General features: G+C 36.1%; 1 protein-coding gene and 2 pseudogenes across 1 annotated transcript; all 3 read left to right on the forward strand.

Annotated features, from left to right (window-relative positions):
- Positions 1-2,856: 2,856 nt before the first annotated feature.
- LOC132173552 (uncharacterized) lies at positions 2,857-6,808 on the forward strand (annotated as a pseudogene).
- A 455-nt stretch (positions 6,809-7,263) lies between these two features.
- Positions 7,264-8,377, forward strand: LOC148583496 (F-box/kelch-repeat protein At3g23880-like; annotated as a pseudogene).
- Positions 8,378-10,585: 2,208 nt separating this feature from the next.
- LOC148583497 (F-box/kelch-repeat protein At3g23880-like) lies at positions 10,586-13,625 on the forward strand. Its single transcript, XM_088511441.1, has 4 exons — positions 10,586-10,674; positions 10,780-11,671; positions 12,808-13,081; positions 13,495-13,625. Exons 1-4 carry the CDS (start codon positions 10,595-10,597, stop codon positions 13,623-13,625), a joined length of 1,377 nt encoding a protein of 458 aa, XP_088367567.1. The 5' UTR covers positions 10,586-10,594.
- Positions 13,626-13,768: the final 143 nt, after the last annotated feature.

A 13,768-nucleotide genomic window follows, 5' to 3' on the forward strand; every position in this document is an offset into this window, starting at 1 on the left:
TGTGAGGGTGGTGGTCGATAGTGGGTTCCGTCGGGCGATGGTCGACAAGGAAATGACGTCTACAAATAGTTTTTTTGTGCTCCGGAAACCAAGAATGGTACTTTGCAAAATAATTTTTAGGGCTATTCCATTTATGGGATAATATAACTTCTTTTTTTTTTTTCTTTTTCTTTCTTGAGAAATAGCTATTTCATGTGAATATAGTTTGGTTACAGCATTTTTTAAATCTACTCATGCTTACGTGATCTAAAAGTAGATAAATTGATCAACTGATCATGATTACGGAGTGATTTGGGACCATATATTGAGGAAAATAGATATTAATCCTAACTTGCAAGACACAATTTGGGAACATTCAGGAAAATCTGAATATTGTCATAATTAATTGTCATCAATTAAACAGATATTCATAACTTGCAAGGCATAATTTGGTCTATTTTCGCTTGGGTTTGACCATTAAGTGGGTCGTTAAATTAACATCACATCACTTCTTCAACAATTTAAAAACTTTACAAGTGGCCGCGGACAACTAACGATGCGCTTAGACCAACATCATTATCTGCTTTACCTACAAATATCAACTCTCCCATGCATTCATTGTGTGTACGTAAAAGCTGGATTATGTTGACCTTCCATACGTGGATTTGCTACTACTTCATACAATTTCCTGATATAGGGATAAAAAGGCATACAGCATACAAGAATTAAAGACCGTCACACGCGGCGCCGGCCAGAAGGTTAGAAAATCAAAGTCGACGTGGTCGCCAATAGCAATAGGGCACAAGTCCTCCTAAATAAGAACATCAAAAGCTTATCCGGCGGCCGACTAGCTTAGTGATTAATCGGTGATAAAGATATTCTAACAACTGGTTTTATGTTTTGGCTTTTTTCTTCCAAATTTCCAGCAGCGTTCAGATTCTAACTTTGATTAATGTGGCTTCTGAGAGCTATATATATATATATATATATATATATATATATATATATAAAATATCTTCAGTTCTGTCGGGATCTCCGACAGACATGTATAACCATCGGTCAATGGTTTTCGCGGGAGGAGATCATCATTAGCGTGCTGCGTATGCCAAGAAGGATGGATGAGCTTCCTGTTGATATCGAAAGGGATGGCGGTGAATGTCTTAACCTTAATTGGATGAGAGGGCCGGGAATATTGACAATAAGAAAGGAATCATATTAATTAGTATGCCCAATAAATATTTAAGAAGAATAATGCTACACATTCTCGCTTCTTCATTATACTTGTAGATGATTTTTTAAAATTATTATTAAGTTCGGGTTGAATTTTTATTAGATTTTAATTCATGGTAATTTTAAAAAGCTATGTTTGGGGAATTGAAATCCCCTCTAATTTGAGAGAAATTGGAGATTCTCTAATTGTTAATTGTGATCTTTCATTTTAAATTCAATGATCTATAAAATGTAAGCTACTTTTATATAACCGAGGCATTAAATGCAGTCTTCGTTTTACCGAAGTTTAAATGATTTATAGACCATTAAATTTAAAATAAAGGGCCATGATTAATAGTTAAAAAATCTCTAATTTCTCCTCAATTGGAAGGAATCCAAATTCACGTTTGGGTGTGAAAAAGTGGGCGTAAAGAAGTGGAGTAATAATAATAATAATATTAATAAGGTGATTTATTGTTCCTACGAGTGTAATTATTAAATCGTTATAGTAGATGTAGCCTGTGTAGGTGTGGAAGACTTCATCCCCTCTATGTGCATGAATTAATTTTTAGGCCAAAATTTCCTGCAAACTAGTCTAAAGGAAATATTGTTTAATTTATTTAAAATAATGCCAAGTATTTATAAATATTTAAAATATACATTAAATTTAATTTAAGTTAGTAAACTGCTATTAATAACGTTAAGAATTTAATATACTTTTAAAATGTTTATAAATACTTGGCATTATTTTAAATTGATTAGACAATTTTTCCTTCTTAGAGGAAATTTTTAAACAAAAATATGGTTATTTTACAAGCTTTATAAGTTTGAATAATGTCTCAAATGGTTGTAAGATATTTGGGTTGGGCTGGGCTTGTCTAGACCATTGGTCTGCGGAGCCCATTTCCATTCTCTCCGTGGAAACTTATCTGATATTGGAAAGACTATTCTATAACATACCACATTCGGCTTATATAACAGGAGTAGAGATTTTCGGCAGCATGAGGTCATCTCAGCATCTGTGAAAGTTGACGTGGCCAATTTTTTTTTAAATATCGTCAGATATTTTGCTTGCTCTTTCTTTTCTTTTTTTTTTTTTTTTTTAAATTGATGAATAGAGATATTAAAGGAAAATCTAAATTTGAAGTATTAACACTAAATTTAAAGTATTAGCATCAAATTTGAGGCATTAGTACCAAATTTAGGATGCTCGAATCTCTTTTGACAATCCCTAAAGGGTTAACCTTTCATCCCTAAATTTTAGTTTTAAATCCAAAAATAAATTTTGAAGCATTAAAAATTAAATATTAACTCATAGAAATTTAACTAACAAAAAAAAAAAAAAAAAAAAGTGACAAAATTTTTTATTATTATTATTATTTTAATATTTGTCCTACGCTAGGCAACCACATAGCATGACTCGTATAACATGCCGGTACACATGTAGTGGGCTCCTTCAATGCCTTGGCCTTGGTCTGGGCTCTTTAAATGAACTGGCTTTATATAGTTATATATACTGTGAGATGGAAAAAAAAATGTACTGAAATATTAATAATTTTTTTTTTTTAAAAAAAAGAACAAAACAAAACAATTTTTTTTTTAAAAGAAAATTCATTTTAATTTATTTTTTTTGGACTATATTATGGGATTTATCTGGACACTAGGGCCATGGCCCAAGCCGAGTATATGGGCTCTTGACCCAAAGGCGTTTTCAACTTGAATGCATCCCATCCAAATCCAATCCACATTACAGAAGGAGAGAGACAAAGAAACCGAGTAAACACGCACACACACAACCGGAGCATAAATACATGTAAATTGAAAGTCTTAAACCCTGCTAATCGCCTCTAAAACCAGCAACTAAACTAGGAGCAACGTACGCCGATTCACAGCTTACGTAGTAGTCGGATCCATGGTGAAGCGGAACCTGCATTTACTTGCCTGAAGATTTTGTGAGAGACATTCTGTTGAGGCTACCGGTGAAGACACTCGTTCGATTCAGGTTGATATGCAAATCCTGGTCTGCCTTACTAAAAAGTCATGAATTTACGACCACCCATCTCAACCGCTCAGCCAATCATGGCTGTCACCTGCTTGTTGACAGTCAATCAGTCATGGAGATGAAGGTGAAAGCCATGGCATGGGTTTGATATCACTCGATCAACATGGAGCGGTCAAGATAGAAACTCCTGAAATAGGAGTTGAGAATAGAGGAATGGTGGGTTCTTGTAATGTTTTGGTATGTTTATATCATGAGTGGAGGAATATTACCTTATGGAATCTTGCTACTAGAGAACAGAGGACTCTGCCTTCACCTCGTATGGACAACAAGTTCTATTCCACGCTGATGAGGGCGGTGGGATTTGGTTACCATCTTAATGATTACAAGGTGGTGAGAATTGAGTATTGAAGGACCTCCAGTTCCAGCCGAAGTTAAGGTGTTCTGTACGAGTACAGGTTCTTGGAGCGTGGTCGATGCCATTGTGCCCTGTTTTCTCTGGCCGCATAAGTGTTCGGTAATCCACAAAGGAGTGCCATATTGGCTGGGTTTTGAATCTTTTTGGAAAGACGAAATGTATGTGCGTAAGGAGTTTGTGGTATGTTTTGACATGGGGAAGGAAGTGTTTCGGCAAGTGCATGTCCCATATTATGTGTTTCTATTATTACTGCAGCAAAAAGCTCGGGGTACTGGCTATAATCTACTATCTTCGGGATGAACAAGTCATCAATTTCGTTGACTTTTGGGTGATGAAAGATGACGAGTGTTGGAGCAAAGTGCAGAGGATTGGACCCTTTTCATATGTTGGCATCCCGCTGGGGTGTTGGAAAGATGGGGTGGTCGTATTGCAGAATGGTGTCGATGAGTTGTTCTTGTATGACCTAATACCAAAGCAGTAAACAAACTTTCCATTTATGGGGCTCCTACCGGCGTTTTTACTTACATGGAGAGCCTAGTTGCTCTCTGAACGTACGGAGGAAAGAAAAAATCTGTAATGGAGGCTAAATTTGTTTGATGTGCTTGCAGACCCTTTTATACATGTTCAATCTGATCTTGTAATTGTTGTGTGTAAAAATATAATTAAGTTATTAATTTAAAATTTTTCTTTCGATTTAAGTTTTTAGAATAAATAACATGGAGTTCGAACCATATGTCTATTTTTAATATTGTGTCCTAAATTGATACCTTGCTGTTAATTACTTCATAAATAGAGTAACGCTCCTCTTTACACTCACTTCGTCGCCTTATCAACTTATGCGAAATGAATATAATAAATTGATGTGAAGAGTAGTATTACTCATATAAATATTAGATATTAGTCAAATATTTCTTAATTAAAAACGTATCTAATAATAAGGTGATTTATTTGTCCTAGGCATGTAATTATTAAATCGTTATATAATTATGGTAGATGTATATAGGTGTGCAAGACTTTTTCCCCTTTATATGCCCAAAAAAAAAAAGAAAAAAAAAAAAAAAGAGAAGCAATAAAAGCATGGTTTATTTTACAAGCTTGTATGAGAAATTACCTTGTGCATTATTGGGTTGGACTTGTCTGGACCATTTAAAAAAGCATACCACATAATTTCAGCATGTATTAGAGCCAGTAATTTAATGGATCGGGCTCCTATATATAGGCTCTAATTTGATAACTTCAGAAAAATTGGGGGAGAAGGCGACAACAAAAAGCTGTAATTTATTAATTTGTAGGGATATATATGTATAATGGGGTCAAGCAATAATTATTTTTTTAAGGGCTGTTGGCTTTTGACATGATTAATGAATCTTATAAGAACATGACACAAAATTTGCTGGTTAAGAATTAGTATAGTAAGATTCGGGTCAAATCAAACAATATTAATTATTAATAAACACGTTAATCTCGGGTCAACATGTTTAACCACAATTAACTTATAAATTTAAATTACATTTCAACTCTATTTATAGTAAACATATTGAAACAAGATGAAATGGGTTGTGTTCGGATTAACCCAACATGTTATCTATTTATTAAATTGATTATATGGGTCCGTTTATTTAAATGGATTGTGTTAGGGATGAGATATTTGACTAGTTTAATTAAATTAGTTGGATTGTAGTTGACTCAAATAGTCATATATCTATGACTCGATACAACGTGACAAACCCGACCTATTAACCCGTAATACCACCCCTACTTTTTGGCTCTAATAAAATTGAGAGGAAAAAAAAAATGAAAAGTGTATTGTAATATCCATACTTAACCAGAATAATTAACCCCAACTAAATTGTCTATCTAAATGTCACTTTTTAATATGTGTGTGTTAATTTAATTTAATTTTTTTTTTACTATATATATATATATATTGGAATTTATCTGGAGCTGTACGCGTGGACCATATGGTCATGGACTCATGGGCCATGCCCAGTGCGGTGGGCGATGAACAAAAGCACACACAATCAGAAGATAAATAAATTGAAAGTCTTAAACCCTAATCTCCAGCAACTTTGTCTAGCAACCCTTGTCGGAGGAGCAACCTTTTATATTTGAACCCGACCAAGCAGCAACGCCGATTCACAGCTTACGTAGTACGTAGTTGGAGCCATGGTGATGCCGACCAGTTACTTGCCTGAAGATTTGCTCATAGACATTCTCTTGAGGCTACCTGTGAAGCCCCTCGTTCGATTCAGATTGGTAAGCAAATCCTGGTCTGCCTTACTAAAAAGTAGGAATTTTACAACCACGCATCTCAACCGCTCAGCCAATCATGGCTGTCACCTACTTGTTGACAGTCAAGGAGCTGAAAGGCATACGATGATGCTGATATCGGGCAAAGCACTCGATGTGGTGGTCAATATAGAAACTCCTGAAATAGGAGATGAGCTGGTGGGTTCTTGTAATGGTTTAGTCTGTTTATATAATCGCAAGAGGAATATTACGTTATGGAATCCTGCTACTAGAGAACACAAGATTCTGCCTACACTTGGCATCGATCTCGATTCCCCAAACACGGTTACCATCTTGAAGATTACAGGGTGGTGAGGATTTTGTATTCCCGGGATGAACCTCCAAGTCGTGCCCAAGTTGAGGTGTACTCGATGAGTACAGGTTCTTGGAGAGTAGTCGATGCCATTGTGCCCTGTTCAATCAGGCCGTATTATATGTGTTCGGTAATCCTGAAAGGAATGCCATATCGGCTGGGCCTTGAACTTTTTAGGGAAAAAACAAGTGCTGAAATTAAGGAGTTTGTGGTATGTTTTGACATAGGGAATGAGGTGTTTTGGCAGGTGCATGTCCCAGATGCTGACGGTTCTTACCGCAAGGAGCTCGGAGTACTCCATGAATCCCTGGCTATAATCTACTATCCTTGGCGTGAACAAACCAGCAATTTCGTTGAAATTTGGGTGATGAAAGATGATGATTGTTGGATCAAAGTAGAGAGGATTGGACCCTTTTCAAGTATTGGGATCCCGCTGGGTTGTTGGAAAGATGGGGTGGTCGTATGGCAGAATGGTAACAATGAGTTGTTAGTGTATGACCCTAATATCAAAGCAGTAAACAAACTTTTCATATATGGGGTGGTTTCCAATTTTTTTTCTGCGAGGGTTTCTACTTACATGGAGAGCCTAGTTGCTCTGTGAACGGAGGAAACAAAGATCTGTAACGAAGGCCAAATTTGTTTGATGTGATTGCACACCCTTTTTTGTTCAATCTGATTAATCCTGTAATTGTTGTGTATTAAATATTAATTAAATTTATATTTTTCTATCAATTTAAGGTTTTAGGATAAATCGTGAGTAATTTGACACTTATATCATTGAGTTCAAGTGATAGGGAATAATGTCTCTTAGTTTAAATATTATTTGTTATTTGATGTAATCTTATGTCTAGCTGTAATTGAGAAATAGTAGGGAATCTTGTTGTAAAGGATTATTATATATATCAATGCATACCCATGGAGAAGGGTACGAAAGCCATTACATCATAGTGTTTTTTGCACTCTTTTAGACCCTAATCGCCTCTAAAACGAGCAACGAAGCTAGGAGCAACGTACACCGATTCACAGCTTACGTAGTAGACGTCGTCGCAGCTAGCCATGGTGAAGCAGACCTGCATTTACTTGCCCGAAGATTTTCACAGAGACATTCTGTTGAGGGTACCGGTGAAGTCCCTCGTTCGATTCAGATTGGTATGCAAATCCTGGTCTACCTTACTAAAAAGTCGTGATTTTACGACCACCCATCTCAACCGCTCTCCCAATCACTTCTGTCACCTACTTGTTGACGCCAATCACGGCTGTCACATTGACCTCCTTGAAGGAGATAAAAGCCATTCGCTGAGCTTTATATCAGGCAAAGCACTCGATGTGGCGGTCAAGATAGAAACTCCAGAAAAAGGAATGGTGATGGGTTCTTGTAATGGTTTAATCTGTTTATATAATGGCAATTAAGAGGAATATTACAGTATGGAATCCTGCTACTAGAGAACACAAAATTCTGCCTACACTTGGCATCGACCCCGGCTCCCTGAACACGTTGAGGTTCTACAGCGTAGGATTTGGTTACCATCTTAATGATTACAAGGTGGTGAGAATTTTGTATTCGTGCAATGAACCTCGAGATCATCGTATTCGTGCCCAAGTTGAGGTGTACTCGACGAGTACGGGTTGTTGGAGAGTATTCGATGCCATTGTGCCCTGTTAAATCCTCGACCATAACTGTTCGGTAATCTTGAAAGGAGTGCCATATTGGATGGGTCAGGACTACAATAGTATTCGTTATAGAGAAAGTGTGGTATATTTTGACATGGGCAAGGAGGTGTTTCAGCAGGTGCACACGCTGGACGGTTCTTATTGTAATTACGGGAAGAAGCTCGGGGTATTGAATGAATCCCTGGCTATAATCTGCTATCATTGCAGCGGACAAGTGAGTAATTTCGTTGACATTTGGGTGATGATGAAAGATGATGATGGGGTTGATCACGAGCGTTGGATCAAAGTGCAGAGGATTGGACCCTTTCCAAGTTTTGGGGTGCTGCTGGGGTGTTGGAGAGATAGCGTCGTCGTATGGCAGAATATTAATGACGATGAGTTGTTGGTGTATGATCCTAATATCAAAGCAGTAAACAAACTTTCAACTTATGGCCTGGTGCTTCCCACGCTTTTTTCTACCTGGGTTTTTACTTACATGGAGAGCCTAGTTCCTCTGTGAACGTATTACGTACGGAGGAAATAAAGATACGTAACAGAGCCCGAATTTGGTCTTTTATGTTCAATCTCATCATCTTATAATCTTATTTATCAAACCTTAATTTCTCTATAAATATTATTATTGTAATACGGTATAATATATTTCAATAGTCCTCATCCGTAAACATTTGAATTCAAATAGAATTTGATCACTTTAAATATAAAGTTTTTTATCGATCTTGATCTTTATCGCTTTGCTTGTGCTCTTTTTTCACTAATTTCTATATTTCTACGCCGAAAAGGTAGGTAAAGAATTTTAGTGTTAATTTGACTACTACTCAACTTCTAATTTTGAAAGTTTAATGATTAATTGACTCAACTTCTTTAATTGATATGATTGAGATATGCTACTAGCAATAGCAAATTAATGAAGTACATACATACCATGTCATTGATTTATTGGCTCGTTTGGCAATATTTTTTAGAATAGTTTATATATTTATTTGATGAAAGTAAAAATATTAACAAATAACTCAAAGTACAAAATATTTATAAACTACATCATAATTAAAAAGAAAGAAAAAGAAAAAAAAATCATCTAAAAACGTTTGAGAGAAGCAAACTAATCCAATTAAACGAAGAATCATCAATATGATGTTTGCAGCACAAGAAATATTTTCTTTATTTTCTTTTTGTGTAAAGTCATGATCATAATAAAGCCTTGCAAAATATTTTCTTTACTTTTTTTTGTCATGCCTAGTATTAATTTATTGAGATATGTTATACTGCAATAAAAAGACCATTTTTAGTTCATAAAAGTCCTAGGTGGCCGACAAGAGGTCATAGGCCCATCAGTAAGTGGGATCACAGTAACTACGGATAAAGCCTATGGCCTCTTGCCACGGAAAGGGATCTTCTCTATTTCAAATGAAGTTGAGAAGATTCCTTTCTCTTGTCACCTAAAACTTTTATGGGTTAAAAATGATATTTTTACTGCACCTTAGCATTTCTCTAATTTATTTAATAGTCCTAGTCTTCATATTTTGAAATCATTGCATGATTTTTTATTGTTGATAATTTTGAATATATCCTTTTTAAAGCTCAATAAAATCTATGTTTCATACAATTTAAATATTTCATTAATTTCTTAATTAAAGATGTATCTAATCTGCCAATAATAATAATAATAATAATAATAATAAGAAAGTTATTTATTCACAAGCTTCTAGCCTCCTATGAGAAAAGTTACCTTGTGCTCTTGCCCCTCTTGGCTCTTGGTGCTTGTCGTCTCATCAGTGGTTTTAATGGTTTGGTCTCTTTGTACTCTAGATAGCTCTTTAAATGACATGACATTATATATATATATATATATATATATATAGTGTAGCGTCGTTAGTTCTTTAACAACGTAAATTGGAGAAGAAGGCAACAAGAAAAAGCTACAATTCATTGATTTGTAAAAGTTGGTGTAATTAATGAAATATACATACTTCACCAGAATAATTAATCCCAACTAAATTGTCTTTCTAAATGTTATTTTTTTAATATAAAATAATTTTAATTTCTTTTCTTTCTACTATATTTCAGGATTTATCTTCACCATATGATCATGGTGATAGAAGAAAATAATAAAGATATATATATATATATATATATATAAAGACAAACGATTTTGCATGGTTCGTTCTATAACTTAGATCCACAAAATAAAGTCCTAAATGTTACATTGTTGTTCTTATTGACTTGATGAGTTTATAATACAAAAGTCTCTATTTATTTATAGAACTTACACATTAAATATAATCTTAATCAAATTTCTTAATTTAGAGTAATTCAATTTTATCAAATTATTAAAGTTAATTAATCTAAATTTCACAAAGATAATCAAATTCATAATTTTAAGGTAATTCAAATATAATGATACACCCCATGCTCAGAAAAGAGGCTCTTGGCCCACAGCCTTTTCCACTTGAATAGTACATCCCATCCAATCCACCATTACAGAAACAGAGAAACAGGGAGGGCCCAAAAGATTAAAGAAACCGACTAAACTATAGGCGTTGAACACACGCACACACAATCAGAAGATAAATATACTTGTTAATCAAGTGTCTTAAACCCTAATCTCCTCTTAAACCACCGACTTTGTCAACCAGACCCCGTTGGAGAAACAACATATATATTTGAACCCGACCGAGCAGTAGTAGCAGTAAGCTGTTGCAAAGCCGATTCAGAGTTTATGCCGACCAGTTACTTGCCGGAAGATGTGCTCAGAGACATTCTCCTCAGGCTTCCGGTCAAGCCGCTTGTTCGATTCAGGTTAGTGTGCAAATCCTGGTCTGCATTACTGAAAAGTCGTGATTTTACGACCACCCATCTCAGCCGCTCAGCCAATCATGGCTGTAATCATCTTCTTGTTAACAGCCATGCAGCTGAAAACCACACCATGTCCTTGCTATCGAGCGAGGCAATCGATGCGGCGGCGGTCAAGATAGAAACTCCTTTAAAGGGAAAAGTTAGATTAATAATGGCGGGTTCTTGTGATGGGTTAATCTGTTTATATAAATCCTTGTTGATTCTCTTATGGAATCCTGCTACTAGAGAACACAAAATTCTGCCTACACCTTGCATCCACCCCACGTTCCCCAACACGTTGAGTTGGGTCTCCATAGGATTTGGTTACAATCTTAATGATTATAAATTGGTGAGGATTGTGTATTGTAAAGACCAGGATAACCGTTTACTTCCTGCCCAGGTTGAGGTGTATTCGACGAGTACAGGTTCTTGGAGATTGATCGATGCCAGGGTGCCCTCTGTAATCGAGCAATGTAAGTGTTCGGTAATCGTGAAAGGAGTGCCGTATTGGCTTGGTTTTGGGTCGTTTTGGCCGCAAACAAGGTTTGGACCAGAGGATCCGATTCGTGAAGAGTTTGTGGTATGTTTTGACATGGGGAAGGAGGTGTTTCGGCAGGTGCATGTGCCATATTGTGAAGGTTCTTACAACAAGTACAGCAAGAAGCTCGGGGTATTGAGGGAATCCCTGGCTGTAATCTACTATCCTTGGCCTGAACATGTCAGCACTTTCATTGACTTCTGGGTGATGAAAGATGGCGAGTGTTGGAGCAAAGTGCAGAGGATTGGACCCTTTTCAGGTGTTGGGATCCCGCTGGGGTGTTGGAAAGATGGGGTAGTGGTTTGGCAGAATGGTAACGAGGAGTTAGTGTATGACACAAATACCAAACAAGTAAAGAAACTTTCAAGTCATCCCAAGTTGATTTCTACCTACGTTTCTACCTACATGGAGAGCCTTGTTCCTGTAAACGCACTATAATTAAATTTGTTTGATGTTCAATCTGATCAATCCTGTAATTGTTGCGTAGGTTGTTGGTCTCTGCCTTTGCGTATTCTCTCTTGTATTCGTCTACCAATAACAATCAATGCAATAAAGAATTGATGGCAACCTTTTTATATTCAATTGATCATGGCAGCTTGATTGGCCAGTACATCTTTTTGCTGATAAAGAATTTTTGTGTTGCCACTCAACATCGTCTTGGGTCACCGGAGCTGCTCTTTGAATCGTCGATCGATTTTGTTGGTTGCAAGAGGCGCATGAGAGTTCAATTGTGGCAAAGGACCAAATAAACTTTCAAGTGCATGGATGGACTCAACTTCTTTAATTGATTGAGATGTACATACAAACCATGTCATTGAGTTGTTTTGCTTTCTGCTGCTGGTAAGCCAGAGAATATATTCGTCGAAGTAGCCCATCAAAATCCAAAAGCAAACCGATAAAAGTAAACGTAGATCCTGATGATGAGACTTTACTGCAGCTTTTCAAGCTTTTGGAAGCAGAGTTTGCTGTTGGCATATGCTTTAACAGGAACAACAATATTATTTTTTGAGGCGAGATCCAATGCAATATTTTATTTTATTTTTATTTTTATTTTTGACATGTCCACAAATAAAAGTGGAATGCGTAAGATTGAACTCCAGTTGGGACATGTAATATCTCATCTATGACTTCTTGTGCATGTAATTTTTTATTTTTAACTTTTGAATGTTCATTTCAAAGGAATGGCTAAGATTATGCTATATCTCAACTAAGAAAAACTTCAGAGTACGTTTGAAAAGTTTGAAAATTGATTGGGCCGGGTCACATTTGAAAAATGAGTTCTACAAGGGGTCAACAACAAAAACGTTGTTTGGTAAAATTTCAAAAGCGGAGTTTTGAAAAAGGAAAAAAAGATATTAGGAGATATTTTTACAAAATAATAATTTAAAAAAAAAAAAAAATTGTGTGAAAAAATTGTGGCTATTCTAGTGGCATCTAAATCACTCAGGCGGCCATTGCAGGACGCTAGATATGACTAGTAGGCAGAAATGATAATATTATTTTACGAACACCCATCTCAACCGCTCTGCCAATCACGGCTGTCACCTACTTGTTTACAGGTGCACACGGCGCCAGACTCAGAAGGTTCTTACAAGAAGCTCAGGGTATTGAATGAATCCCTGGCTATAATCTGCAATCATTGGAGTGAACAAGTGAGTAATTTCGTTGACATTTGGGTGATGATGAAAGATGATGATGGGGTTGATCACGAGCGTTGGATCAAAGTGAAGAGGATTAATGGACCCTATCCAAGTTTTGGGATGCCGCTGGGGTGTTGGGGAGATGGCGTGCTCGTATGGCAGAATGATAACTATGAGTTGTTGGTTCAAACGTGTACTTCGTTAATTAAGATTGATTACTATAAAGACCTATCACTCAGTTGAGTAAGGGCAAAACAATGTTTTCAATCACTTTATATTCTATATTATAGTTTTTATCAATCTCTTTCTATATTATAGTAAGGGCGGGCAAAACAATTCCGCTCTCTTTTCACTGATTTATATATTTCTACACCGATAAGATAGGTAAAGAATTTAAGTGTTGTCATCCAATCCTTCAAGTACACGAAATAATTAATTGACAGAAACATGTTAGTAATATCCACCTAGGATCATAAGAACACTAAAAGAGCATTTAGCATTTCTCTAAGTATGAAACACGCTCATAATTAATCCCAACGTTTTTAAAATGAAAAATAATTTTTATTTCTTTTATTGGACTATATTTTGGATTTATCTGGACAATAGGGCCATGGCCCAAGCCCAGTATACGGGCTCTTGACCCAAAGCTTTTTCAACTTGAATCAGTGAATGCATCCCATCCAAATTCAATCCACATTACAGAAGGACAGAGTCTCAGAAACAAAGACGCCGACTAAACACGCGCACACAGAGACGGAGGGAGGGGGGGACCGGGGTAGGCCATGGTCCCCCCCAAAATAAGGGGAAAAAAAAATTATAAGTAATAAAAAAAAAAAAAAAAAAATTGGCCCTATTTTTTGATTTTTTGTCCATATCCAAT

The sequence above is a fragment of the Corylus avellana genome, chromosome 10 (assembly GCF_965113065.1).
Source record: "Corylus avellana chromosome 10, dhCorAvel1.hap1.2, whole genome shotgun sequence".
Classification (NCBI taxonomy): Eukaryota; Viridiplantae; Streptophyta; class Magnoliopsida; order Fagales; family Betulaceae; genus Corylus; species Corylus avellana.